General features: G+C 41.6%; 1 protein-coding gene and 1 long non-coding RNA gene across 7 annotated transcripts; one reads left to right on the top strand and one right to left on the bottom strand.

Moving 5' to 3' along the window:
- The first annotated feature begins 98 nt into the window (after nucleotides 1–98).
- Nucleotides 99–8185, top strand: LOC308463675. 2 transcript variants are annotated; one of them, XR_013979674.1, is made up of 3 exons: nucleotides 99–788; nucleotides 1132–1367; nucleotides 6384–8185. It is a non-coding gene; the product is annotated as an uncharacterized lncRNA (long non-coding RNA). The 2 variants fall into 2 exon arrangements; XR_013979675.1 differs by lacking the exon at nucleotides 6384–8185 and adding an exon at nucleotides 4845–6215.
- GOLM2 (golgi membrane protein 2) lies at nucleotides 7919–26379 on the bottom strand. Of its 5 annotated transcripts, none has more exons than XR_013979631.1 (12): nucleotides 26232–26379; nucleotides 24714–25086; nucleotides 21240–21294; nucleotides 19812–19914; nucleotides 18595–18685; nucleotides 17717–17864; nucleotides 17323–17403; nucleotides 16389–16484; nucleotides 15022–15180; nucleotides 11238–11405; nucleotides 10249–10307; nucleotides 7919–9277 (listed from the first exon to the last, which is right to left on the bottom strand). XR_013979631.1 is itself a non-coding variant. In XM_080982194.1 (11 exons), exons 2-11 carry the CDS (start codon nucleotides 25038–25040, stop codon nucleotides 9207–9209), a joined length of 1299 nt encoding a protein of 432 aa, XP_080838320.1. In that variant the 5' UTR covers nucleotides 25041–25086; nucleotides 26232–26379; the 3' UTR covers nucleotides 7919–9206. The 5 variants fall into 5 exon arrangements, 3 of the variants coding, with proteins under 3 accessions (XP_080838320.1, XP_080838321.1, XP_080838322.1); XR_013979632.1 differs by lacking the exon at nucleotides 10249–10307 and having other exon boundaries at nucleotides 7919–8413; nucleotides 9084–9277; XM_080982194.1 differs by lacking the exon at nucleotides 10249–10307.

The following is a 26379-nucleotide window of genomic DNA, read 5'->3' as shown; positions in this document are numbered from 1 at the left end:
AGCGAGAGAGCGACGGAGAGAGGGAGGGAGGCGCCTTGCTTGCCTGCCTGGGCCGTCGCAGTTACTGCGCAGGCGCACTCCGCGCGCACACGCCAGGCTAGCCCCGCGGGCGGGAGGAGCAGTTCCTGAGGGGAATCGGTTCTTCGGCTGTGAGAGGAAGAGGGAAAAGGGAGGAGAGCAACCGGCTGAGGAGAAGGGGAAGAAGGCGCCCTCAGGCAGCTCGCGCTGGTGGGGTCCTGCGTCTCCCAGAGAAATGCATTTTGGTCGACGCCGCCGCCCAGGCACTCTGCACATGCTCGGGCGAACTTCCTCCACTCGCATAAGCCTCGCCTCAAGGGAGGAAGCGGCTGCTTTTGCTGTCTGTGGGAGGCCGCCCAGCGCCGATGGACTGGCGAGCGAGAGGCAGCAGGACCACCCCGGCCGGGGAAGGCAGCCGGCGCCAGGACAGGGACCGCAAAGGCACGCCCGGTCCCTGGACACACTCTGGACCCGCGGGCCGCAGCTACCGTAGGGGCCACTCGCCCCTTTGGAGGCGCTCCGAAAGGACTGAAGGGGGCGGCGGGGAGGATTTTCCCTTTTTTTCGGACTTGCTGAAGCAGTTTCTTCGTGTGTGCGTGTTTAAATTTTCCCGCCCGTCGGAGAATGAGGAATGATTGCGTTGATTTCGAAGACGAGCAGCTACAGAAAAGATCAGCAGGAAACAGGTCCACCGGCAGCGAGATCCTGTTCGCTGCCTAGGGCGTTTGGACAAGGCGGCATTGAGCAAATCCAACAGGTGCAGTTGGCAGGTAAGGCTGTTGTTTTTCTAGCCGCACAACTTCATAGGTACTGCAGCTCCAAGGCAAGGAAATGTTTAAAAGAGAGAAGGGCCCACAAAAATATTTGATGGAATTTTGCATAAGGGTTGCAGAAGTCACAATCCCTGCAACTAATTAATTTTATGTCACTTTTAAAATGTATAACCTGCCTTAGAGGCTACATATCCAGTTATATTTACGTGACTGCTAATCCTGTTACATTTGGTAGTACTTAACGCCTTGAGTATTTTTCCCCCATGCATGGAAAGGTGACTAAGTGATATCCATAAACAAGATGCTTAAGTGGACTTTCCTGTGTTTCACCTTCCCAAAGGATGCTGCTTCTGACTCTGCCACCACCTAGCGGATTGAGATGGACTTGTATACCACTGAATCAAAGCGCTGACCTCACAGTGGCCTTCCTGAAACCTTTGAAGGGGTTTCTTCAGTTAGAACTGCCTAAAACAATGCATTTCTGGGGAAACAGGCCTTTTTGTTTTTCCAGGCACACATTTTGTTTGTTCTCCTTATGAAGTGCAAAGGTATCCTGCATTGTGATTTCATATTGAGGTGAGTCCTTTGTTACATCCCTAGCTGTATGTGTCTGCTCAGCAAGGTGCTATCTGTTTTCAAGGTAGCAGAGTTGCAAGGTCTCCAAGCTAACAGTGTCCAAATACATCTTGTGAAAGTCCATCCATTTTACTTTTCAGTCTAGTCCACAGAAAAACACCATCATGGCCAAAAACATGTGTTGACTGATTTTATCCCCAAAGCATAGTGTCAATTGCTCACTTGGTAATGAGCAGCCACCCATCCAACAAAATATCTGTTAGTTAAAACATCACCACAACAATATAATCAGTTGAAGAACTCTCTGGCCGATCTTTTATAGCTTTACGAGTCACATAATGGCAGAAAACATTCAGTTTACTGAATCCCTGCCTGCATTCCCTTACTCCAGTATCAGAATAGTTGACATTATAATTCAATATCGGTTACTAGTTACCAGTTCCTTACTTGCATGAAAATTCAAACACACTTCAAGCAGAAAACTTTTTTTAAAAAAGAGAACTAAAGTTTATCTGGCCCTGAACCTCAGAATAAGCTTTTGTCTATCACGTATTTTATATCTTCATGAGTGAAAGGCTATCGCCTCCAAGAGTCACAATAGTTTTCTCCATCAAAATTGCTCTGTTTGCTGAATACTATCAAGTAAGTGAAGACCTCCAATGGCAATAACAAAAAAATAATTTGGGCAGTGCACACCCCAAATCTTAAATTCCACACCTCCAGGTATGTGGAACGGCATTTAACTATGCCCTCCCCAGTATAGCATTTGGGTGCAGCAAACTGTTAGAAGTGGCAGCTTGATGCCTATAAAAGCTCAAATGTGCTGGGCACCATCAATAGCAGAAAAAAGGAACTGGGGTTGTATGAGTGAGGAGGGTACTAGCACTTGAAAATGTCTGTGCCTAAGAAATGCATTGGGGTGAATGTGATTCAATGCTATCCAAATGCTGGAAAGGATATATCAAGAACTCTGGCCAAAAGTTTCAATATAAGGAATAATTCCTACTCAAGAGTTGAAATGAAAAACGTGTGTATTCTACTAAGAATAACAGTTTGAAGCTAGTAGTAGATTTAAACACAACGTATAAGTATGATAGTTTTAAAGTAATGGTAAGTTTGGATACAACGTTTAAGTGCAGAAATAATGTCGTTTCAAATATACAATGATATAGTACAAAGGTACATGAAATACCAGTGCACAACAATTGTTTTATACAAGTCTCAATAGCAGTCAAAACGAGTCCACATTATATAAAATTAGAATAAAGAATAAAGAATGAAGGATCAAATGGGGCCAAAAAGGAGTATCCGGAGTGTGAATCAGATGTACGGTTCAGTGGTGGTAACCAGGACAGGGCCCTGTTTCGGAGTACACGCCTTCTTCAGCTGGTAATATCAAAAAATATGTCAAGATAGATCAAGGTGCTTCAATCCATAGATAATAAATATAATAAATTATATACATTCTAAAGTATGTTAACACATATTATGATATTTGGTTCCATACCTCGGTTTTTTGACGACTATAAATCTGTTGGAAGTCTGTATCATTTAGTTCTTTTATGTTTCTATTTCGACATGCGTCTAGAAATAAGGATTTCCAAGAGTTATTATTTCCAGTCAAATTATTTGTGAAAAACGGACATCAGTTCAGTGTTTTCTCACCTTAGATAATTGCATCCAAGTTTTCTTGCGTTTCTCTGTGCGTTTTCTATTAGGGAGTGAAATCATTGTCTTATATGTGTGTCTGTGGGAGAGGGAGGATAGGCTCTCCCTTCTTAAAGGTGTAAACAGAGAAGGGATTTAAAGTCCAAGGCCATCTATGGTGGTTTATTAGAGAAAAGAACTGTAGTCTTGATGTTCATTCAAGCCCTCATTTAATTTTAAATTCTTCATTATTGGAAAATAAAGTTGGAGCTTTTTGAATGCGTAATCCTCTGGGTATCCTCTGAACTTTAGTGTAATCGGCCATGAGTCTGGCGTGTAGGTTGTATCTAGTTTGTCTTTTTAGAATATTTAGATAAGTGTTCCAATCATTGTTAGGTTTGATAGGAGTTTCATTTGTAAGGGAAGGTAAGGAACCAAATATCTTCTCTTTTTCATCAGCGGAATACGAAAAGGTCTCAGCCCATTTGGCCATAGTAATCGTTAAAGATACAACTCCGGATACTCCTTTTTGGCCCCATTTGATCCTTCATTCTTTATTCTTTATTCTAATTTTATATAATGTGGACTCGTTTTGACTGCTATTGAGACTTGTATAAAACAATTGTTGTGCACTGGTATTTCATGTACCTTTGTACTATATCATTGTATATTTGAAACGACATTATTTCTGCACTTAAACGTTGTATCCAAACTTACCATTACTTTAAAACTATCATACTTATACGTTGTGTTTAAATCTACTACTAGCTTCAAACTGTTATTCTTAGTAGAATACACACGTTTTTCATTTCAACTCTTGAGTAGGAATTATTCCTTATATTGAAACTTTTGGCCAGAGTTCTTGATATATCCTTTTCAGTGTAGTTTCAACAAGAAATCCAAATGCTGGATGCATGGGTGTATGATTGGTGGTAGACCAAAGGTTATTTTAGAGTGTGCACTCTTAGCTCCTTTTTTCTTTTTTTGACATATTTTGGCTCCCTAATCCAATTCAGTATCATTTCATAAAGGACACTATCCTGATGCTGTGGATGTGGTGGGCCAAAGTACATACAGTGGTACCTCAGGTTAAGTACTTAATTCGTTCCAGAGATCCGTTCTTAACCTGAAACTGTTCTTAACCTGAAGCACCACTTTAGCTAATGGGGCCTCCTCCTCCTGCTGTGCCGCCGGAGCCAGATTTCTATTCTCATCCTGAAACAAAGTTCTTAACCTGAAGCACTATTTGTGGGTTAGCGGAGTCTAACCTGGAGCGTATGTAACCCGAGGTACCACTATATTGTGGCTATTATTGGCATAGGGTCGCTGCATTCAGCAGTGCACTTTGCCCAGTAAGCATTGAATTAGGCATAATTAAATGCCTTTTATAAATACTTTACTGGAGGTGTGGCCTAAATCTTGTTTTTGGGGAGTACATGCCCAGTTCCTTATTCTTTTCTATATACATTGGTGGTGGGTCACATTTGACCTTGCACTATGCTGAGGAGACATTGAGCTAGACATACTTTTTATAGACAACACTCCTCTTGAGATTTGGATGTACGATTTGGCGTAGGTCAAAGCTTATTATGGTGTATTTCCTTATTATTTATTGTCATTTGGGGTCACTGTGCATCTATACAAGGGTTGCACCAAGACAACAGTTTGAATTGGAGAACAATTATGTTATTGAAAGAGAGTCAATCAGTCATGATAAGGATAGACCAAAACTTTTAAGTTTTCTGCTTGAGCTGTTTCAAACCTCTGTGCAAATAAGGAACTATGAACTATTAACCAACTTCTACATCATAATTCTTGTACTGTTGGCAGAGAGAGGGAGACCGCACCTTTGAGGATAAGACCATCAAATTGAGCTTAAAGGCCTGGCAGATGTGAGAAGATTTGATGGGGGTGAGGGTGGCATTGCTGATTGCTGTGCCTGGAGGCTACTCTGTGGCATACTTCTCTGGGTTTGGATTGTTCAGAAAAGCTGTTTGTGAGAGAAAACTGGTTATGTTTATAAACCGGGATGCAGGGAAGCTGTCATGTTGGGATCTGCTTTGTGGTTTTTGGAAGAATGAGATTGAAGAAACCACCCAAGAAGCTGCTGCCCAGACTTTCCACAAGCCTTATCATGCCTTGTTTCAACCGTAAAAGTGTAGAAGAGGGTGCTTATTAGAGCATCAATAGGCCTGGTCCATGGATTTCATAACATGCATTCTGCTGTTCAATAAATTATATGTTTATGGGCCATTTGAAACAATATTTATTTATACAACAAACAGCTTATAAGATGCCCTTCAGCATAAAACTCCCATGGTATCCTCTACTTCAAACTTAAAATAAGTAAAATGATAAAAGCAGTAGGCCATAACCAGATGATAAAATCCAAATTTATAGTGGATTATGGGGCACAACTTCTGGATTGCCTAGAGCAACAATGTGTCCTGGCTTAGCACTCAAAACATTTCCACTGTGCATAAAAGAACCTAATCCAAAATTATGCAAAGCTTTCAAGTTGGCTGGGTGAGTTGCTTTCTGAGATTACCCTGTTTAAAACATATCATTGCATAGGGCAATGTCATTGCTATTTATAAAGCAGACATTAAGAATTTGATTTGGTATGCTTATTACCAGATACTTTACGACAAAGCTTTTTGCTCGCTGCAGAAAGCAAAATGCTTTTTTAATTTTTTATTCTAGCATATTAGGGCTGCAGGTTTCAAATCAAGATGTGGCTCTTAAGGCAAGCCACAGTTGGATTGGAAGCACCTCAAATGGTGCAGCATTATTTGTGTCAAGCTGGTACCTGTTTCCATGGTAATGGCATCACACATAAGTTGGTAGGTGTGTAAACCACTCATTTTGGAAAACAGCCCCAACACAAGCTTGCAGCTTTTAGATTGCTTGTTTGGAAGGAAATACAAGTGGATGCTTTCTAATATTTATTTTTCCACAAACCCTTCCCTCTTCAATCTCGCATGCATGGAATTGTGTACAGCAAGCATGTGCTGTTTAGATACTCAAATTGCACCACAGGCAGCAAACATGTTGCTTTAAGAAAAGAAGAGGCAGTTATGACAATTTAACACATCACCTTTTATGTACGTCCAGTGCAGATTCAAATTAGCAGTGTGAGGGTGGCTGTGTTCCTGCCCATTAATTTACAGACCAAGAAGCATGTATAAGAGAAGAGTTAGATTTGTGCTTACCTTGTACAAGTTCAGTTGCATTGCTGTAGCAAGACTGTCAGTTTGGTCCATGTCTGCTTTATATGATCTCCCTCCCCCTGTCCCAATAGTTAGCAATTGCTGAAGAAAGCTCAGTTTCCTGGAACAACATGCAGTTTCTCTACTTCTTCCCTGACAGGCTGCTTTACACAATTGTTGCCTGGCAACTGCCAGCAAGGGAAGACTACTTTTGTCAGAGCCTGAGCAACATATAGCTGTATAGCCCCCTTGCCTTGCCTCAAAAGGAGCTGTTTCCTGGCAACTGCCACCTGCTAGCAAGGGAAGACTGCTTCCAACATGGGCTGAGTAAGACCTAGCTGTTCAGCCCCACCTTTGCCTAAAAATACTTTGGAAGGAACTGCTGCTTGCTCAGACACCAGAGAAGAACAAGGGCTACATAATCCGTTTCACACAAGTACCGTGCCATCCTGTCTAGATTACAGTGTGACTTTAATTTTGAGAATTTTTTAATAAATTGCTTTAAGAGGCACTCGGGACTGTAAACTGGAAAGCAAGTACTCTAAATAAATGTTAAGACTGCATGTCTACAAGCTGAAGCACAGTTTAGCAAGAAGAGTAGATTTTTGGAGCAAATATTGCTGTTGCGATACCCAGGACTGAACCATGGGTTTGACATAGAATGATGTTCAAACCTGGGCTTGGGGTTTGAACCAATAGCCCAGGTTCAGAGATAATGCTAAACCAAACAATGGCTTAGGCCCAGGTAGCATGCCAGTGGTAGCAGCAGATGGACCACAGGAGGAGCACAGTGCCTTTAGAGTCGATGCACTTGCACAAGTGTGCATTTTGCTGTATGCTAATTTTCCTACACCTAAGTACTTTGCATAGTGAAATTCTTTGTGTGAAGCAGCATTACTTGGAATTTATTGCAATCAAGCTGAACCCCAGAACTGATGTTCTTTAAACATGAGACTACCAAATAATGTGTTAATTAGTATGGGTCTTAAAGCTGAAATCAATCTCTGTTCAGATACAGATTTTTGTCTGTCTGCCAGCCTCAATTCCCCCTTTTCAGGAACCAGCACACTTATACCAACCTTCCCAAACCTGGTGCTCTCCAGCTGTTCTGGACTACAACTTTCAGCCTCTGGCTGACTAGAGCTGATAGAAATTGAAATCCAAACCTTCTAGAGGCACCATGTTGGGGAAGGCAGTCTTTTATGCCAAAAGGTCAGAAGTATGACTTATGCCTTGATTGCATCATAAAAATTCACCCATGGCCAGCTTGTGAGGCTGACCAGGTTCATAGAATGGAGAGCAGCACATCCCTGGAACACACTGCCCTCCTTCACTGGATGGTTGAAAGGACACAAAGACAAGCACTAAAACTGCAGTTTTATTAGAACCTATTAAATTTTGGATTTCAACAGCAAAATCCTAATAAAATTACACCTAATTTAGGGCAGACACATTTTGGTCAATTCACAAAGTACAACACTGAAGATTTATGGAGAAAGAGGTGTTAGGAATGGTGGCAGGGAGAGGGGGAGAGAAACTACCTCTAAGGCAGGTTCAGCCTTGTAGGTTTTACAGCTTGAAAATAAAACTAAGACGAACAGTCACCACTCATGTATCCAGGTTTGTGTGCTTGAGAAGTGCCCAAGCACAAACTTCCATATTTGTTGTCAGAAATAAACACTGTTCTAAGGGAAGTCTTAAACAGATCTCTCCTTTTTATTCAATGCAAATTGTTAATTAAATTACTGCAAATTAACTTTAACTTACCAAAGAGACCAATAACCTGAGTACAGCAGAAATCATGAAGTACAATCAACCCTGTCATAGGACCTAAATTCTTTATTCACAGTAGCCCTTGTTGATAACTAGGGTTAATAACTTGTTGCTCAGGATATAGATGGGCATAACCATTTCTGTGAACTTCAGAAAGTGCTTAAACATCAAAACAAACAAAAAAACAAAGTAAGACCTCTTACACAAAAACACAGTACAAAACCGCAAGAACATAGAACATGCCCAGCGTTTTGAGTAATCCATACTACAGCACTGAAGTTGAAACAAACTGAGCATGACTCCAATTCTGAAACACATCAGAGGTTCAGACAGGAATGAATGAAGAAACTGATGAGATTGCACTTTTAGCCACTCTCCATTACATTCGGCTATTATTGCATAAGATTGAAATCACTGCTGTAAAAACAAAGGCAAATAAAATATTTATAGCTTTTATGTGTTGGAAATACTGGTTGTAGGTTTTGCAGATTTAAACTCTGGTAATTATCCTATAAAATTACTACACTGTTGCTGCATTTTTACTATGGATAACTTTAGTCACTCTCCTAGAGTTAACAATATTGTCTCATATAGAATTAATGTAGTATGTATCACACAGACCTTCCTTAGTTATAGTAAGGAAAGTTCTTTCATAAAACACAAACACATTTTCAGTCAACTTTCTCAAAATGAAATGTAGTCTCTAAAATGCAAGTCACAACAGTAAGAGAAATGAATAATTTGCTTGCATGGGTTAAATACATTGTGGTATCAAAGAGTGTCCCATCTGTACAGTTATTCCTGCAATGAAGTAATTCATATATAAGATACAAACTGTACAAAGTTCTCCAGTTTACAAAGTGGCTTAGTTTCAGAAACATGTTGACCTAAGTTATTTTGCAATGTTAGCTATTATTTCAAAGGTTACAGGTAAGGAACAGTCTTACTGCCCAGTCCAATAAAGAGCCAGGTGCACCCAACTTTGCGTAGTTTCAGGTTATTAAGCATCTCCTAAAAGAACAAACCATCTCTGGTTCTGTTCATTTGCGAAATAAGTACAACTATATACATATACACAGCATTTTACCTTTTCCTTCCACTGTTAACTTTTTGCTGTCATTCTTTTCAGTGTCTCTTACAGTAAATACTGAAAAATCGGTTGCGATTTTTTTCCTCTTGCAGAATCCCTCAGATAAAGGTAATTTGGAATTTAAAGTACATCGTTGAAGTGTGGTTTTCCGTAGTCTGCAAGATCCATTTGAAGCTCTCTCTCCTCATCATCTGGAATCAAAGGAGGCAAACCAACATTAAGTTTTTAAAGTAAGTTCTCTGAAACCCACAGGACCATGTGTTGAGAACAAACGATTCACTGCTTTCCATATAAATTATGGGTGTGTGAAGTGTGCATATCCAGAAATTTTGTATGCAAGATGCTTTACTAAGAGAAACAATTACTTAACATCCTTTGTTCTAGAGGTCTGCATTTCTGTAAACTTTCTGCTTTGAACCACTGTTTTCCTTCCTATTTGCTCTTTCCCATCCCATCTGTATCATTTTATACACAACACAATTCCAAGGAGGATTCACAGGAGCTTGTGAGCAAACCAACCCGCAGGTAACCCACCCCTTTGGCTTAGTAGGACGAGTAAGCTATTTAGCTGTACTGATTCTGAACTGGTGTTCTCCATACCCCTCTAGACTTTTACAGCATACTAGAATTAATTGAACAGTAGCTTTACCTTAAGACATCTTACGCATGCACACCCAGTTTGAAACCCTGCTGCTAGGCACACAAAGGCAGAGTTCATCCAACCAGAAGTAACCCTCCCACAATCAACTGCTGTGGACGAATGCTGTTCATAGGTACAAGAGGCATAATAAGAGCTGCAATATAATCTGCACACAAATACAGTGTTTTGAAGGATAGCACCTAGTTTCATTTAAACTTCATTATCACCCAATACTTACATGAGGGGATTCAGACGGGAATGTATTTAGAGACTACTAATATCATTTTCTCTTATGGTCTCCAACAGATTAATCTCACATACAATTATGCTTACAAGGTGATTGTAAGTTAATAGAAGTTGTTTTGTCACTTAATGTGTGCTGGACCTACCAACTTCCCTGATAGGAAAAAAGCATATTTTTAAAGAAATGCCAGCAGCACTTCATTCCAAACTAAACAAAAACACCCTCTTAAAATTCTATGGTACTTGCAGGCAGGCCAATTTAAAAGAATTTCAACTGACCTAGAAGATTAGAACACCAGTGTCAAGAATGAAGCTTTGGAAAATGATAACATCTTATCCTGGGAAGATGCAAAATAAATTTGTATTTCACATTTCATAATTTAATGAGAGGATGTCTCCACAAGAGCCCTTGAAATGAATGGAAAAACTGCTGTATTCCGGGGAGGGCAGGGTAAAGAGAGAAAATGGGTTTAGTTAACATAAATACCAGTTTGGGCCCTAATGTGATTTGGAAAACTGAACTGTGGAAGCTATTTCTTACTGATTTCTAGAGCCTTCTGCAGTACAAAAAAATATTACTGTGTGCTACTTTGTTCTTCAAGTTGGTAGAGGCAGTTTAGGGTTTGGAAGCGATACCACACCACACACACAAGCAATGAAAGCAAACAGGTAAAAGAGAGTGATAGACCAAGGCATATGCCAAGTGCAAGATGAGAGCATGCATGAGAACACCTTAGGTATTGGAAGCAACAGAAATGCACTATGGAGGTCCACCGATTATGTATATTAGTAAGGCATAAGAACATTCCAGCTAGCTATAGTTATTCACAACAGTGATGGCTACAGATTCAGCTTTGGGCCTATGCCAGATCCGCATGCTTTCCTAATAGCTAGAAGCGCAAATTAATTCCAGGACAGCCACCGTGTTAGTCCTTGGCAATAAGGAGGAAAACGCAGCAGCACCTTCAAGAATGGTTTTATCATGCCCTGCATAGGCAGGAACCAACTTCACCACAGTACCCTTGACTCCCTCTGGTACAAATTCAAGACTACTGGAAAAAAACATATTTACTAGCAATTAGAAATTGCTTCAAGTTCTAGAGTTATTTCACAAGCTGAACTGCTAGAAGATGACACAGTCAAAATTCAGCTGTCTATTCACAGCAGGACCTTTCTAAGCAGCTAAATGTTGGAACTCTACACCACTGCAGCATGGTTCTCAAGTGAGGGAATCACATGAATGGGATGGAGACAAGGCCCAAGCTCACCTTGGACGTCTTCTTCACCACCATCACCATCCTCTTCCTCATTGTAGGCCAGCTCAGCCTGCTTGTCTGCCTCATACTCACCCACGTTCCCATCATCCCCATTATAATCCGCCAGTTTAGAGCCATGTTGCGGATCAACAGGGGACTCATTCTCATCAAAGAACCGGCCTGTGAAGTAGGCAAAGGATTTATAGTCAGAGGCCAGGATGAAGGGGAGGGGGAGAGAAGGGGAGAGAAAAAAGTGGAGTAAAGAGAAGCAGGAAGGAATCTGAACTCAGAAAAGTGTTTAAAAGTGGTTGCAAATAATCCTTGCAGCACTATAAATTGAGAAAAATCCTTCTGCCTGGAACTTCAGAGCACTAAATTTTATGACCTTTCATTATAATCTCTAGCCCCTTAAAAACTCCAGTGTTTTATATCTAAGACACAAAACACTTGCCTCAAAAGAAGGCAACTGCCTTTTTGGAATAAGTGAGCATCTTGTATTAATGAAACTTTACCAAAATATTTTGGTTGCTTTGACAATAATAATAATATAATAATAAATTTTATTTATATCCCGCCCTCCCCAGCCGAAGCCGGGCTCAGGGCGGCTAACAACAATAAAACAGTACAAAAAAGATCTGAGCTTTATAATCGTTTGTATACTATAGCCTTTAATGTAACTATTTTCTAATCTGAATTTTTCAAAGCTTTAGAAACTTTTTAAAAAATGGAAAAGTAGTTCTACACAGTGAAATATAGATTAAACCAAAGAAAAGAATACATCTCACACTATACGCATGAGCAAAAAGTAAGATTCAGTGTCATGCTAGTAGCAGAGGAAGAGTCAGCTCTGGGCAAAGGTCTGAGCCCAACACAAAGTTTATCTTTCAGCCATGTAGGATTCTGCAAAAGAAGGCTACTGACATTTCCAGAAGATGAAAACTTGCATAGGCCTTTGGTGTTTTCCAATAACAATATTTACAAACTGAACACTTGAGCTAAACAGCTAAGATAAACACACACACACTTGAGTGTCGGAAATACGGACTACAGCAGAGAGTTGACAATAAGCTGCAAGCAAATAAAGTTCGCTTAAATCTTCCATATGAAATGAACAGTAAGTGGCAAGTAAAGACTTCAACGACTGAGAGTTCTCCAGTTACACTGTCACGCTTCATCTGTTTTCTATATCTTGAAAAATTACAGCTAAGCACGACTGAAGCAAACAATTAGAAGCTTCATAAAGTGAAAATAATTTACAACTTATTTCCTAAATGCCTGTCCAATGTTGCAGATCTGAAAAAAATGAAGGCTCAAGAGTTCATTTCCAGAGCCACAGCTAAATTATGAAGCAATTTTTAAAGTATTTTGAGAAATTTTAAATGCTTCCTTGTCAGATAATCTGCTCAGAGCCAGATGTGCCAACAGGTGCACTGAGGAATTCATGCTCACATAAAACATGTTTGTACTTGGGGGTACAAAGTGGAGAATCTTTGGCCCGCCAGGCCTCTGAATCTGGCCCAAGATTACAAAGTGCTGTGTTTGGATTGGAGAGGAGTGATCTCTTATCTCTACTCATAGCATTAAGCATCACAATGCTAAGATCGGCGATAAGCACCTGCTTGCTCTTGGAAAGGCAGCAGGCAGAAGCTCATCTCTTAGAGTTATGGGACTATAACACTAGAGTTGGAGATGACCCTGTGGCTTGAACTTTGAATCACTGGGTGTCATTTGACATGACCCACCTGCCAAAATGACCGGCAGATGGAGGGAACAAATCAAGATCTGGCCTTCAAAGTGGATCCGGTTCCTCAGCCCTGGCTTGGTCTATGGCAATATCCCTAGCATTTGTTGTGGTTATTTTAAAGTTCTTTCAAAAATTCTTCAATTACCATTCAGCCACACAGGAGAACTCGGAAGTTCCCATGCCTAAAAGTTAAAATCACTTTTTATTGTTATTGTTTTTAATAGTTAAATTGCTTAGAAATATTTTATAGGAAGCATTTAATAAATTGAAATGAATACAGTGGAAAGTTCCTGGAATCGCGTGAATTATTTGTATCTGTCTAAAGAGATTATAAGCCCAAGGCTGTTTTCAAACACAACAATCTTGCTAAATTGCATAGGCGGGCATTACTTTGAGACCCTTACATAGCAATACAGTTTCACATTCTATGTCCATACAGAGGTGTGGTTTGGGGGAGAATACCCATACCAAATATGGTGGGAGAAACCGGACAGTCATAACTGTAATCTTCAACAAATAGAATCTGAGCAACGAATACTATATATTGAAATACTATATATTCAACTGGCCCAGGATACAGCATTCAGGTGTAAACAGCTCCACTAGGTTGCTGAAACAGCTCCACTAGGTTTTAATTTATTTCCAGGACCATTTCAAAGAGCTGGTGATGATACTCTTCTGTGTCCCATTAACTCTAACCGTACATTTGACTCTAGCCATACAGGGCCTTCTTCATTACCTATGTACCTTCATGAGGGAGCCTACCTTGAACTATCTTCAATGGCGTTCTGCAGCATGGCAAAGAGGAGTCAATTCAGTTTGTCATTTCAACTATGCTGTGGGAGTTTGGGGCACCATTTCCCCAATTCTTGAAGTTTTATGGAACATTCTGGATCCTTATGTAGGCAAAATGGCACCATCCACATATAAGAGTGAGGGGAAACCCAAAGGCTTGTAGAAGGACAAAAAACATCACTGAAAACCCCTCAGGAAGGGAGGAAAACATAGAAAGCCCTGGAGGTGTACATGACGCATGCCATGCAACAACATTTTTGTTGCAGATCTCACTTGTGACAGTAATTTTAAGACTGGCTTGTCTACTTGGTAATCTTTGTAATCTTTCACTCTGAAGTGGTTCTGTAATATTGGCTGTCGTCGTTTTCCAACTTGGGCTTTAAGGCAGGATACAGAAGTTTTAAAATAAATATGTCTGACCATGCTTCACTTAAAGCTACAGAAGATACTCATGAAAAGTTCCACTTTTCTGCATCACAAGACCAGAGCTCAGCTATTTTTAATTTCCAAGAGGTATATTAAAGGAAACCTTCAATGATGCAAGCAATTCCTAACTTGAGGAAAAGAGTTAGAATGTAGCTTGCATTGCATGGATTTATCAGTTTCTGAGCCATTCAAAATTGTTCAGCACTATGAAAATAAAGGGATCCATGAGTTTATTAAACTGTTTAACAGTGCAGTCTTATACCTGCCCAAACAGAAGTATATGCTCCACTAACTGTAACAGGATTTGCAGCCTAAGACAGTCTATTTCTAGGTTTAACACAATGAAATAATTGAAGTTAGGGGTTGTCATAATATGGTGAAAATGAACCTTAAACCCTCAAGAAAAATTGCAAAAAAGTAGGCAATACTTTTGGAACTAAGCAACATTTTAAGCACACTAAGTTACTATATATAACAAGCCACAAGAATTCAAGGAAAGAAAGTTTGGAATCAGGCTTGATTCTGAAAGTTGTGCCTATCTAAAGCTGCTCATATTCACAGTGCCTCACAATGGAAATGTGACCTATTGTCTCTTTCTTTTCCATTGATCAAACACATCCTCAAAATTACCAGAGTGCTCAGACTGAGTGAAAGTGAGAATGGTAGTGAAGAGGGCACAGCTAAAGCTCCCCACCCCCACAAGATCTGGTGTTATTAACATTACCTGAATATTAACTCATCTAGAAAATCCACACTTTGGTTTTACTGTGTTGCTTCAATTATGAGTGAGGGTCTGAGTCAGAATTATGAGCAAGGGTCTGATTAACTTACTTTGCTTCATTCTTTGGAAGTCACTGATTCTGTCCTTTTTTAAATGTTCTTTTTCAGCTTTCTGATTATCTAGGACGTGATCAGGAATCAAATGCTGAAGAGGATTTGGTGGGATCTGCTTTATGATGTCAGCATTTCCATCCTGGTTACTGTTTACACCTGGAAGCGCACAAAAAACAATTAAAGCACTTTGACTATTTGCACTGTTCAGGCACAAGGAAAAGCAGCTTATGAATTAAGTCCTTTCTGAAGGGCAAGGGATCTCCTGGTGTGTGTGTTTTTGTGTTTTTTAAACTTCATTACGATTTTTTCTCCAAACATTGCTGACACCTGTGCTTTCATTTTCTCAGTAGTCAAGGGAGAGAATGGGGAAGAAGGAGTGTCATCCATTATCAGCTATTGATACTTCTGTCACACTTCTTTTAAAAGCTTAAGAGGAATGCTGCAAATACATCATTGGAAGCATCAGGCTTTCTCCATGCCTGGACGTTACTTTCTTACCAAGTCTAGTGACCACTTGTGTCACTTAAACCACTTTGTCCATTCTTTAATTTAATGCATGGTGTGGGGACAGCAGTGGTTCCCAACCTTTTTTTGGCCATGCCCCACCTAAGCATCTCTAAAATCCTGACACCCCCCACCACCCGGGACACATAATTCTTATCATTCAAAAAGTGAACTCCTATTCAAGTGGAGGAAGCCTAAAAGGCCATTAACTGTTAATAACTCATTCTCGAATCCCCCCCCCCCTAAAAATCAAATTGCCCCCCCCCGCCCCACATTGGGAACAAACTGGATTAACTTCAGCCCTTTTACAAGTTAAATTGACCTTGTCAGTGTTTGCTTCTCACTTCCACTCTCTGGTGATTATCACCTCTCTGTTCTCTGGGATTGCTCACTTTACAAATAAAAGCTGCCCACATGTACACCTTCACACCTCTAATTCCTAAATAATGTCTCCTTTGTAATGTCTTTGCTAAACTTGAGAAACAGAGAAGGTGGTGGTTTTAAACACTCCTAAAGAAGTTTTAGATCACACTCACCTTGGCTATGCATAAAGACTAAAGAAGAGGCCAGACTGTGAACAACTTTTTTTATCTTAAGACCAAGTCTACTGTACGTATAACTTAAAGGTAGAGGAACCCCTGACCATTAGGTCCAGTAGCAGACGACTCGGGGGTTGCGGCGCTCATCTCACTTTATTGGCTGAGGGAGCCAGCGGTCCTCCCCATTGACTCTTAGAAGGCTGGGGAAGAACTGGTGACCTCATTCTGCCATAAGAGAGTGAGGGATAACCTCCTTTAGAATGCCCTTCACTGAAGGAGAATATTTACTCCTGTTTTAAAGATACACCAGGGACTTCTTACCTTGAGCCAGATTTGGAGCATGGGGCTTTTCTGTTGGAAGATTTCCATTGGGTTGAGGTTCATTCTGAGAAGCTGAAACAAGTGGCTTCTTCAAAGCTAAACAAACAAAATCACACTATGACTCACTGATCTACTAATACCAATGGCACATCCTAAGGCAACCACTGAGCGCACTGTTCAAAAAGAGAACTGATATGTTCTGTTGGAAGCCGCCCAGAGTGGCTGGGGAACCCAGCCAGATGGGCGGGGTATAAATAATAAAATTATTATTATTATTATTATTATTATTATTATTATTATTATTATTATTATTATTATCAGATTGGTACAAATGCAGTTGTTGCCAGAAGCTCTTCTATATTTTCAAGATAAGCCATACAGAAGCAGGGGCTTTCCAGCAAGGGCCAGAATCCAGTATACTATAACAAAAGTTTGCGCTCTCACCAGTTTGAAATGTTTTGTCAGGGCAGCATTTGCTAGCGTTCACATGCCGAGAAGAGTTAAGTTCAATTTTGCGGGGTTGCAAAAAAAGAAGAAAGCTCCCCCTCCCTATTTATACTTCTTATTGATGAGCAAGAATCAGTGGCAAGTAATTCTGCCAGTTTATACTAAGAATCAAGACAACAGGGAATCCAGAGATTCTGGTGCAGCATCTGTCTTTTTATTTCACATCTGATAACTGCTTTAGCCAATAGCACTTCACCCCCCTTCAGGCAAGTCCTCTTGTAAACTACCTTGGTCACCTTTGGCAACAAACTGAAATCTGACATAGCTAGCCCTTTCTCTGGAGTTTAAATCAGTAACCCATCTAAAAAAAACACAAACTGCTGAGGGAGGAAATGGGTATTTCAGAATTATCAAAAATAACAGATTTTAGATTACTTAGAAATAATAGTAGTAGTAGGAGTAGTAAAATATATATAGCTTTGCTAACCAGTGAGTGTATCTTCAGCTTTAGCAGCGTCATTCTCTTCTATCCCAGGCATGCCTGCATCATCTCCTGGTTTCATTTTCTCTGTCAAGACAAGAAGAAATTTCTCTCCTTACTGCTGCTTACTTTTAAGTTCTAAGTGGATTCAGAATTGTTACAGGGACTGGACTAGAGGTAGTAGATCATAGTTGCTGAACAGAAAGCAATACATCTCCCTCAGTGAGCTAGCTGCAAAGGCAGGCAACTTTCTCCAAGACTTCATTGCTGGCCAATGGTAAAAATGACACCAGATCTGTGCCTCAAGACTGAGGAGTTCCTAGCCAGCCAGGTACTCTGCATTCTCCCAAGACACTTAAGAGATACATAGTGATATGACCCAGAATTGTACTAGACAGACCTTTGCCATCTGAGATATTGTTGATGGAAGGTGTTTCATTCCTAATTACATTCTTTTCATCCAATTGTTGCGTTGTCTTCAATATTGTTGGGTTATTGCTCAGGTTGCTCTCAATATCCTTACTGGACTGGCTTCTGTGAGCAGCCTGCTGCAAAAATGTAAAGAACCAACTATGAAACACATTTGTTCACATTTGAATTAGACATCCTGTGTGCTTGTCACTCCATTAGGATGATTCAGTCTGTTGTCAATGGAAATACACTTCTACTTCTCTCTCAACCAAGTTTTGTTCTTTTCGCATAACAAAGTCTAACATCAAATTTATGGATAGAACTGATGTACGCCAGATGGGCGGCGTATAAATAATAAATTTTATTATTATTATCATGATTATTATCATTATCATCATGGCAACAGGGGTGCTGGAAACCCATCCTAGAATCATGCAGCAAGCAGTGAAGGGTAGGATGCAAAGCGATCCTCTATCCATTCCCAAGTGGAGCGAAAGCTGGTTAGATCATACATAGGCAAACTCGGCTCTACAACTCCCATGATCCCTAGCTAACAGGTCAGGGATGATGGGAATGGTACCAAAACATCTGGAGGGCTGAGGGCCTATGCCTCGGTTAGAGCCTGACCCTTTTCTTAATGAGTAACTAGAGAGGAAATTACCAAAGGAAAATGGTATTTCAAACCATTCTCAAGTGTCTATAAAAAATGATAGGAATATATGAAGATACGTTCTTGGACATTCCCAGCACTACCTGGAGATGCTGGGGATTAAACCTGGGACCTCCTGTATCCAAGGAAGATGCTCTCTCTACCCCTCAAATATGGCCCTTCACAGCCTTAAACAACTGAGCATTTAGATGATGTACCTTTTGGTCTTGTGTAACTTGGTCCTCTAACTTTCTCATATTTTCTTCATGCTGCATCCTCAGTTCTTTGATCTGATGTCCACACTGAAAACTGGCAGAACAGATAATGTACAACAGAGGTAACAAATTTTATAACTTGCCCCAAGAATGACACATGTTTTATATGCTCCGCCTTAGTACCGCCTAAGTACTATTTGTTTCTGGAACAAAACTATCTCTTTCCCTTGCAAGGCACTGAATGTATGAATCCAGTCTTTCGGTCCATCTAGCCTAGATCAGTCATCAACACCAGCTAGTAGTGTTTCTCTAAAGTCCGAGGCAAGAGGGATATTTCCCAAGATCATAGAATCCTGGAGTTGATGGCAGAAGTCCACAGATCCTTTTAAGTGAAGATGCCAAGGACTGAAGCTCCTATCTTCTACATACAAAGCAGATGCTCTACCACAATATTATGGATGCTCTTTGCAAAGGAAAGAGTTGCAACCTCTACTAAGACTTGAGTTCTAAATTAAGGTGACTCTCCTCATGGACACATGAATGGCAATAAAATTGTTAGCACATTTGCAAAGCTAAGCAGGGACTGGTATGGTTTCAAACTGGATGAGGGATTGCATGCTGAGATTCCTGCATTGCAGGGGGTTGAACTAGATGACCCTTGTGGTCCTTTCCAACTATGATTCTATGAATAAGTGCCACAAGAATTGAAATCTCCTGTCAGACCTTTCCTTATCAAACCATTGTTTGCTTATTCCTTGCCTGAGGCAGGAGGTGGAACATGGAATTGGCTCTCCCTCCATTCCACATAACATAGCAAACTGTGAAGCACCCTCCACTGTGTTGACTGATGGTGCTGTAGGATAATCAATACATTTTTGGTGCAGCGATTGCCATCCCTCAGGAATTCTACCTTGGATACCTTGATTAACGGGTTCTGAGCACCATTTCTTTTGCTTTTAGCAAGCAAGTCAAAATCATGAAGTTTCACTAGTCTCCTTTTCAGTGAGGGCAGAAAGGGCACTACCCTACCACAGCTGTCCTAAAATATGCTTTTCTTCTAATTCTTTCTGCATATAGCTAATAAAGGATGCTGATGTCAAAAGCAGGACTCCACTTTGATCTGAAAGTTCATGGCATAGCTAAGCTGGAAAGACTCTGCAGAACTCCGTATTATTAGAATACATTGGCATCAGTTCAGATTTATATATTACTATGCTCACCTTTCATACTCCAACCTTTTCAGAAGTTGTGTATTGTTGTTCCTATATTCATGAAGCTGGTCCTCTTGACGAATAAATTCTTGACGCAACTCTGCGAGTTGTTCTAAGGCAAAGTGTAAAAGTCAAAATGGTTAGAAAAATAATTCCTTCATAACTTAAATGCAACTTCCCCCCACAAGTTGGGAAATTGTTATTTTTCCATTGCTAAAATAGAATGTTCTGTATACGCTAATGTCTTGGACAAGTGATACGAAACCTAAAATATAACTGTTTAGGAACCTCATTACAAAATAGAAGAAAACTTGTGTGTGTGTGTGAAAGAGGTGTTACTTTTCTTTCTGGAGTCTCCGCGGCATAATACGGTCTCAGTGATGCCACATTCAATTTTTAGTATCTTATGCTTGTATTTTAGTAAAGCAAACTCTTACAGCTACTACATCTTGCAAACTATAATGTTAGGGCTCAAGGAGCCTCAGCACTTATTTATTGACATCCTGCCCATCATTCAAACTCAGAGGAGTGTACATATTTCTTTCCCCTCCCCCTTTATCTTCACAACACTTTAATGCAGATTAGGGTCCAAGATCACCCAATCAACTTCATGGATGTATGGGGATTTAACTTGGGTCTGCATGTGCATCTATCTTTGTAAAGCATTGCCATTTACTCTCTAGCACCCTTTATATATGAACAAATATCACTGTTGGAAAGGGTATGGCATAATGTTATTTATTTCACATGACTTCCATTCTGTGAGAACATGACTTTGTAGCTTCACCTGACAAAGCAGTGTAAGAAGATTACCAGCGGTAATCAACCATATTAGAGACCATACTACAGTGGTGTGTTGTTGCATAAACAAAGCAATTCTTTGACTTATAGCAATGTAAGATCTCCACCAGAAGACTTGTGCATTATTTTAATGTTATAGCACTTGGCTGTACAACTGATAGAAGTCACTGCCTATGCTATAACTTCAACTCTCCCTTTAAAAACCAAAACACTGCTGCATATCTAAGGTCTATGAGATATTTGAGGGCACATTTGCAGAATTTGTAACAAAACAGAACTCATGTTCTCATCTTTGAGGCAGGAACAGAAAAGGGATAATGGCAAGCGAGGCAATGGCCCTTCTATGCCAGATAAACGAACACAGCATGTTATTTTTTAAAGAAAGGCTCTAGCTCATGTCAAGAGGAAGAGTATTAGGAAAACTTGACAGTTGCAAAGTTTTAAGCTTTGCTTAGCAATACAAGTAAAATAAACCTGCTAAATTAGATCTCTAGGGCACCAGAAACTTTTCCAATTCACAATTCTCCAAATAATCCATATCACCAGTTGCTACTTTGCTACCAGTATACTTTCTTTATACTGCTCTCAGAATTAGTAGGTTTAACTGCTGCATACTTCTTTCTTTTGACTCCTTACCCTTTAAGCGATGTATGTCTGCCATTTGATATGATATGTTGTTCTGAAGCTTAATCTGAAAAGGAGGAAATATATATTGTGCAAATTAGTGGTCACTATACAGTTAATATCAAAATGATCATGGTAAACAAGACTTTGATGAAACACTGAGCTTATTAAATAGCCTAAAGTTTCAACAAAGGCTTCCCAAAATCTGTTTTCTTTTTCATTCAAGATATTGCACACAATCCATTTACACTTCAAGACAACAAGAAGCAACATTTTTTACTTTGAGCCCAGTAGCCATTCAAATTCAGGGGGGGAAATGATTGTTTTAAAAATACCACTTCAATGTTTCCTTAGAATGCAGATTAATCAATGAAATTTTTTATTCATTTATATTCTGCCCCACTTTCACATATCTCTGGGAAGGTAACAATAATATTGCATGAAACCGAACATACACAACAACAACAACAACAACAACAACAACAACAACAACAACAAATCGTAGAAACAGCAGTTGAAATATTTGCCAGTGTGAGTGGCACTGTTGCACTGAAGGCTGCATTTTCAACCAAGCATCTAAAAGGCAGCAGTGAAGGTATCAGCCAAATTCTGGGGCGTCCCTTCCTACAAACAGATACCACAACAGAAAAGGACCACCCCACATCCCAGTGAAGTGCACAGAAGCTAGTGGTGGGATGCTAAGGAGCCCCCTGCCCCAACCAATCTCCCATGCAAGGACAGAGAGAGACTCCCTCAAGATTTTAAGTCCCAAGGCATATCAGGGTTTTATACATCATCTGAAAAACCTTGGATTTGACTTGTAAATGCACTGACAGCCACTGCAGAAAGGTCCTTAAGAACCCGAGTAACAACCACTCTGGCTGGTGGACCCACTCAAACAATGGAAAACTATATTTTGCACAAGCTGCAGTTCCCAAGTACTGTAGTATTCAAAGGTAGCTCCACATACTGTAATGACTACTGCATTACAGTAGTCCAGACAATAAGTTATCAGAACACAGATCATTGTGGCTAAACTAACCCTGTCCAGGAACAGCCAAAAGATGAGCAAAAACACTGCACAATACTGAGAATACATTTGTCTCCAGTAAGAGATATGTATCTAGAAGTACCCCTTAAGAATCTGTACCTACTCCTTCAAGGGAAACGAACACCAAGAATAGGTTGTTCTTCTAATTCAGAATGGTCCAATGTGTGGCACAAGAGCCATCCCTCAGCAACATTTTATGCCCCCAACTGTTTTCATGCTGCCTTCCCAAAGCCCACGAAGAGGTGCTGGGCTTTGGAAAGGAGGTGAGAAGGCTCTGGCAGGGTCCTAGAGTCCTCCCACTTCCTTCTCAAATTCTAGTGGGAACTTTCCCAGCTTTGGAAAGGCAATGTGAGGGCTTTGGGGGGCATCAGATTTTAGGCTTGCACCCCCCCACCCCATGATAAGACAGTGTGCGACCAGCAGGTTCCATGTTGAAGTACTCTTGCAGCCCACTTGGTATGAAAAGTTACGACTGCCCTGTGCTAATTCATAAACTCAGAAACCACCTAGCCACAGCATCATCATCTTATTCGAAGATTCCAGCCTATTACAGTGGCCAGACATTGGTTGAGAATCTGCATGGCTAGAAGCATTGTGGGCAGAATGGAACCCTGAGGGACTCCACAGATCAACTGCCATGGGGTCCAACAAAAGTCTCCCAAGACTACCTTTCGCTCCTGAAGAGAGGAGAGGAACCACTGCACTCCCAACCCAAAGAGCCAGTCCTCTGTGCTCAACAGTTTCAAAAGGTGCTGCATATCCAGGAAAATCACAGAGTCACACTTCTGCCACTCTTACAGGAAGTCACACATCATTCTGGTCCCAAAAAGGTCATGATAATCAGCCTCCCCACCTAAAGTGCCTGCACCTTAGTTACTATGTCAATATGATTTAACAAGCATTACCTTACATCAGGGATGTCCAACTTCCAAGAGACTGAGATCTACTCACAGTATTAAAAAAATAAATGGCAGTGATCTACCCATTGTCATTGGAGGATGGACCAGAGTTGTTGAGCTTTTTTTGGGAGGGGGTGAGATCAACCTGGGGGGTGGCAATCAACCTGGGACACCCCGTGATCTACCAGCAGATCGTGATCTTCCTATTGGACATGCCTGCCTTACATTAATTAGGCTGCAATGTTAATCCCAGGACTACTACTTCTGACTTCCGATACCATTTGTACCTGGGGGTCAGGTATTAAGGCATTCACATTTGGAATATGGCCTTGATTGATAAAGCATTTTGTTGCCACATAATTATTCCTATGTGATCACACAATGAAAGTGTTGGCAGCTGGAACAATGAAGTGCTCTGACACATCCTAGGAATGGGGAATAATCTATGAAAACCAAGGCTTTAGAGACATTTGGACAAATTGGCTCCTTACTCCCGGCCATGATTTACTCCTCCACAGAAAGAACGTTTTTTTGCAGGACTGCCTGTACATCTCAGCCTTCAAAATTCTGTTACATGAAAGGTTATGGGTATCTAGGATGCCAAATTTACCATGGCAAACTAACTCTGTAAATGTTAATGCATTTTGCAAACCTTCCTTTGAAGACCTAGAATCTGAGAATCTCTTAAAACATTAAAAGATTAATGTAAGCACCATCTTTCCTCTCTCCCTTGATGGGTGCCTTGTCCTCTCAAGAGTGTTTTCTTGTGTAAATACAGCTAATGGGACTCCAGTCTTAAGAGATTCAACACAATAAAGCAACAAGCTGTCAGACTTCTGCGATATAAACAAGCATTTGTAGGCTACAGTTGCCTTCATGGGATGCATTCAGCAGTCTGACAAAGTGGGCTTAAATGTGTTACGTCTTTAAAATGCCATAATATTCCTCCTGAATAATAGGGGTTGGGGGAAGAGAGGAGGTCCCAAACCATTATGTAAAAAAGAAAGGAATGCCCACAAGCAGAAGGAAGTAAACTTGTCACAACAACAACAAAGCAACCTCCCCACTCTTCCTTGAATTCATTCCTCCTCCCTTTCTCCCCCAAAACAAAGCTCATTTTGCTTAAAAGCACACCCATACACACCCCTTCTCTTCTGAAATAAGATGAGGAGGGGAATCCACCGCCCCTCTCCTATCTAGGAACAGAAAGCAAAGCTGAAAACTGAAAACATGCCTCATTAAACAGTGGAGAAAAGGGAGAGGCAGAGGGAGAGATGGGGGTGGGTGGGCTGAAACCACATGAAAAATTTTTACATAGGCAAAAGGTACCACAATGGAGCCTCTTCAGCTTATCAAAAGGCTTCATGGGAGTAGCTCGGAAAGGGAAAACTAGAAGCTCAATGGTTGATAACAGCTGCCCTTGCTCTCACAAAAGGCAGCTGGCGACCAGTTAGTTTCGGACATGCTGTTTGAAATATACAGTACTAGACAGCATAAAATAGACACAAGTAACCATCATATGCAATGACACCTCACCCTGCTCTCTTCACACTTCCTTATCTGGCCTTCCCTGGCTTGCAGTTGGTTGCTCAGCTGGCTGTGCTCAGCTTCCTTCTGCTCCAGCTGTTTCTTGTGCAGCTCCCCCTGGAGCAAGAGCTCAGAGTTCCTCTTCTCCAAGCGCCCCCTGGCAACATCACTGCGCTTGGCCTGGCCCTGCAACTCTGCCACCTCCTCCTGCAGGACCGTTTGGCGGGATGAGGTAGTCCAGTAATTGAAGGCAAGGACGGCAATGACTAGCAGCAAGGCAACAAAGAGGAACGAAGGGAGACGGCCCCCCCTCCGGTTGGCCCCAAACCCCACCATGGGGGAGTCTGGGGAGGGGGGCGCTTCAGCTTCTCACTGCACCTACCTGGAAAGAAAGTACCCAAGTCAGCACAAGTAGAGAAAGAAAACAAAAACCCCACTGACTTTTCAGAAACAAAATATAAAAAATGGGAATACACAGAATCATTGACTGGGCTGTGTTCAGCTTCCATTGCATGTATATAAATCTTAAGGCATACTGAGAAATAATCTAAAGCATTTATTTAACATAGGAGAGAAGGCAACTACCTCCTAATTTCCAAAACCAGCTCTTAATAAAATAGGATGATTTTGAAAATTGCCTTTTTTTAGTCTGCACACAGGTTACTGTAGTGGCTTGCCAGTGCATGGAGCGGGGACTGCCTAGCTTGTTCTTTCTTCTGTATGCCAGGCTTATGGGAGCAGGTTAAAATAAAGTTTAGACTAGGCGCAGTGGTTACCAAACTCGGCCCTCCGGATGTTTTGGGACTACAACTCCCATCATCCCTAGATAATAGAACCAGTGGTCAGGGATGATGGGAACTGTAGTTCCAAAACATCTGGAGGGCCAAGTTTGGCAACCACTGGTCTAGAGAAAGCCAAATCCAAGTCAATAAAGGCAGTGTAGAAACCGTCACAGAAACCAAAAGTGAGGCCAGAGGGTGGACCCTCTCCCACTTTTCAGGGCAGGAGGGGAAGAGGGGGAAACCCTGTACAGCACCCAGGTCCTAGCTCAGTCTAAATCATGCTCTGCATCTGCAAAGCCGAACACTGCGCCCACCTTTGGTGCGGGAAGATAGGTAGGGGAGGGGATCGTAGAGGGGAGGGGGGCTGGTTCAGCGTTGCGTGCAAGTGCTTCCCCCGAATGGTCTCCGTTGCTGTGCTGGCCGCATCTTTCTCCCCCCCCCCTTCTATATTTTAACCCCTCCCCAGTCGAGTCCTCTTGGCCGCGGGTGGGGGAGGTGCTATTAGCAACGTCGCGCCCCCCGCCCCCCGTTTTCCCAGCTCCCAGGCCCGCGGTGCAAAGGACAGCAGCTGCAGCTGCCCAGGCTTCTCTCGCTCGGGCCTCCTCTGCAGGAGCGCGAGGGAGGCCGAGCGAGGAGCCCCGCGAGGTCGCGTCCCCGCCGGGAGGGGAGAAGGAGGGGCTGATGCGGGAGGAAGAGGCCCATCCCACTACCCGGGGGGTGGGGGTGGCGGGAGGCGCCGCTCTACCTCCTCTGCTCCCCCGGCCACCGCGCCACGCGCGCCTCCGCCTCTCCTGGCCTTTCCCCCCTCGCCTTCCAACCGTCTTCGCCTTCCGATGCAGCGGCGCCGCCGCCGCCACTTCCGTATTCGCGTTCCTGTCGCCGTGGAGCCGCTT

This window comes from Podarcis pityusensis, assembly GCF_964106645.2.
Source record: "Podarcis pityusensis genome assembly, chromosome: 14".
Lineage (NCBI taxonomy): Eukaryota > Metazoa > Chordata > Lepidosauria > Squamata > Lacertidae > Podarcis > Podarcis pityusensis.
Note: the sequence above shows the minus strand (reverse complement) of the source record. Positions and strands in the feature narration are given on the sequence as shown.

What these genes read in the sequence shown, in the direction of transcription:
- GOLM2 (XM_080982194.1), bottom strand. Translation starts at nt 25,040, where the DNA reads ATGGTGGGGTTTGGGGCCAACCGGAGGGGGGGCCGTCTCCCTTCGTTC. An exon ending in GGAAGTGTGAAGAGAGCAGG is followed by an intron (nt 21,295 to 24,713) that starts GTGAGGTGTCAT and finishes CCTCCTTTTCAG; the next exon opens with ATTAAGCTTCAGAACAACAT. An exon ending in TGGTGAAGAAGACGTCCAAG is followed by an intron (nt 9,278 to 11,237) that starts GTGAGCTTGGGC and finishes CTTTGATTCCAG; the next exon opens with ATGATGAGGAGAGAGAGCTT.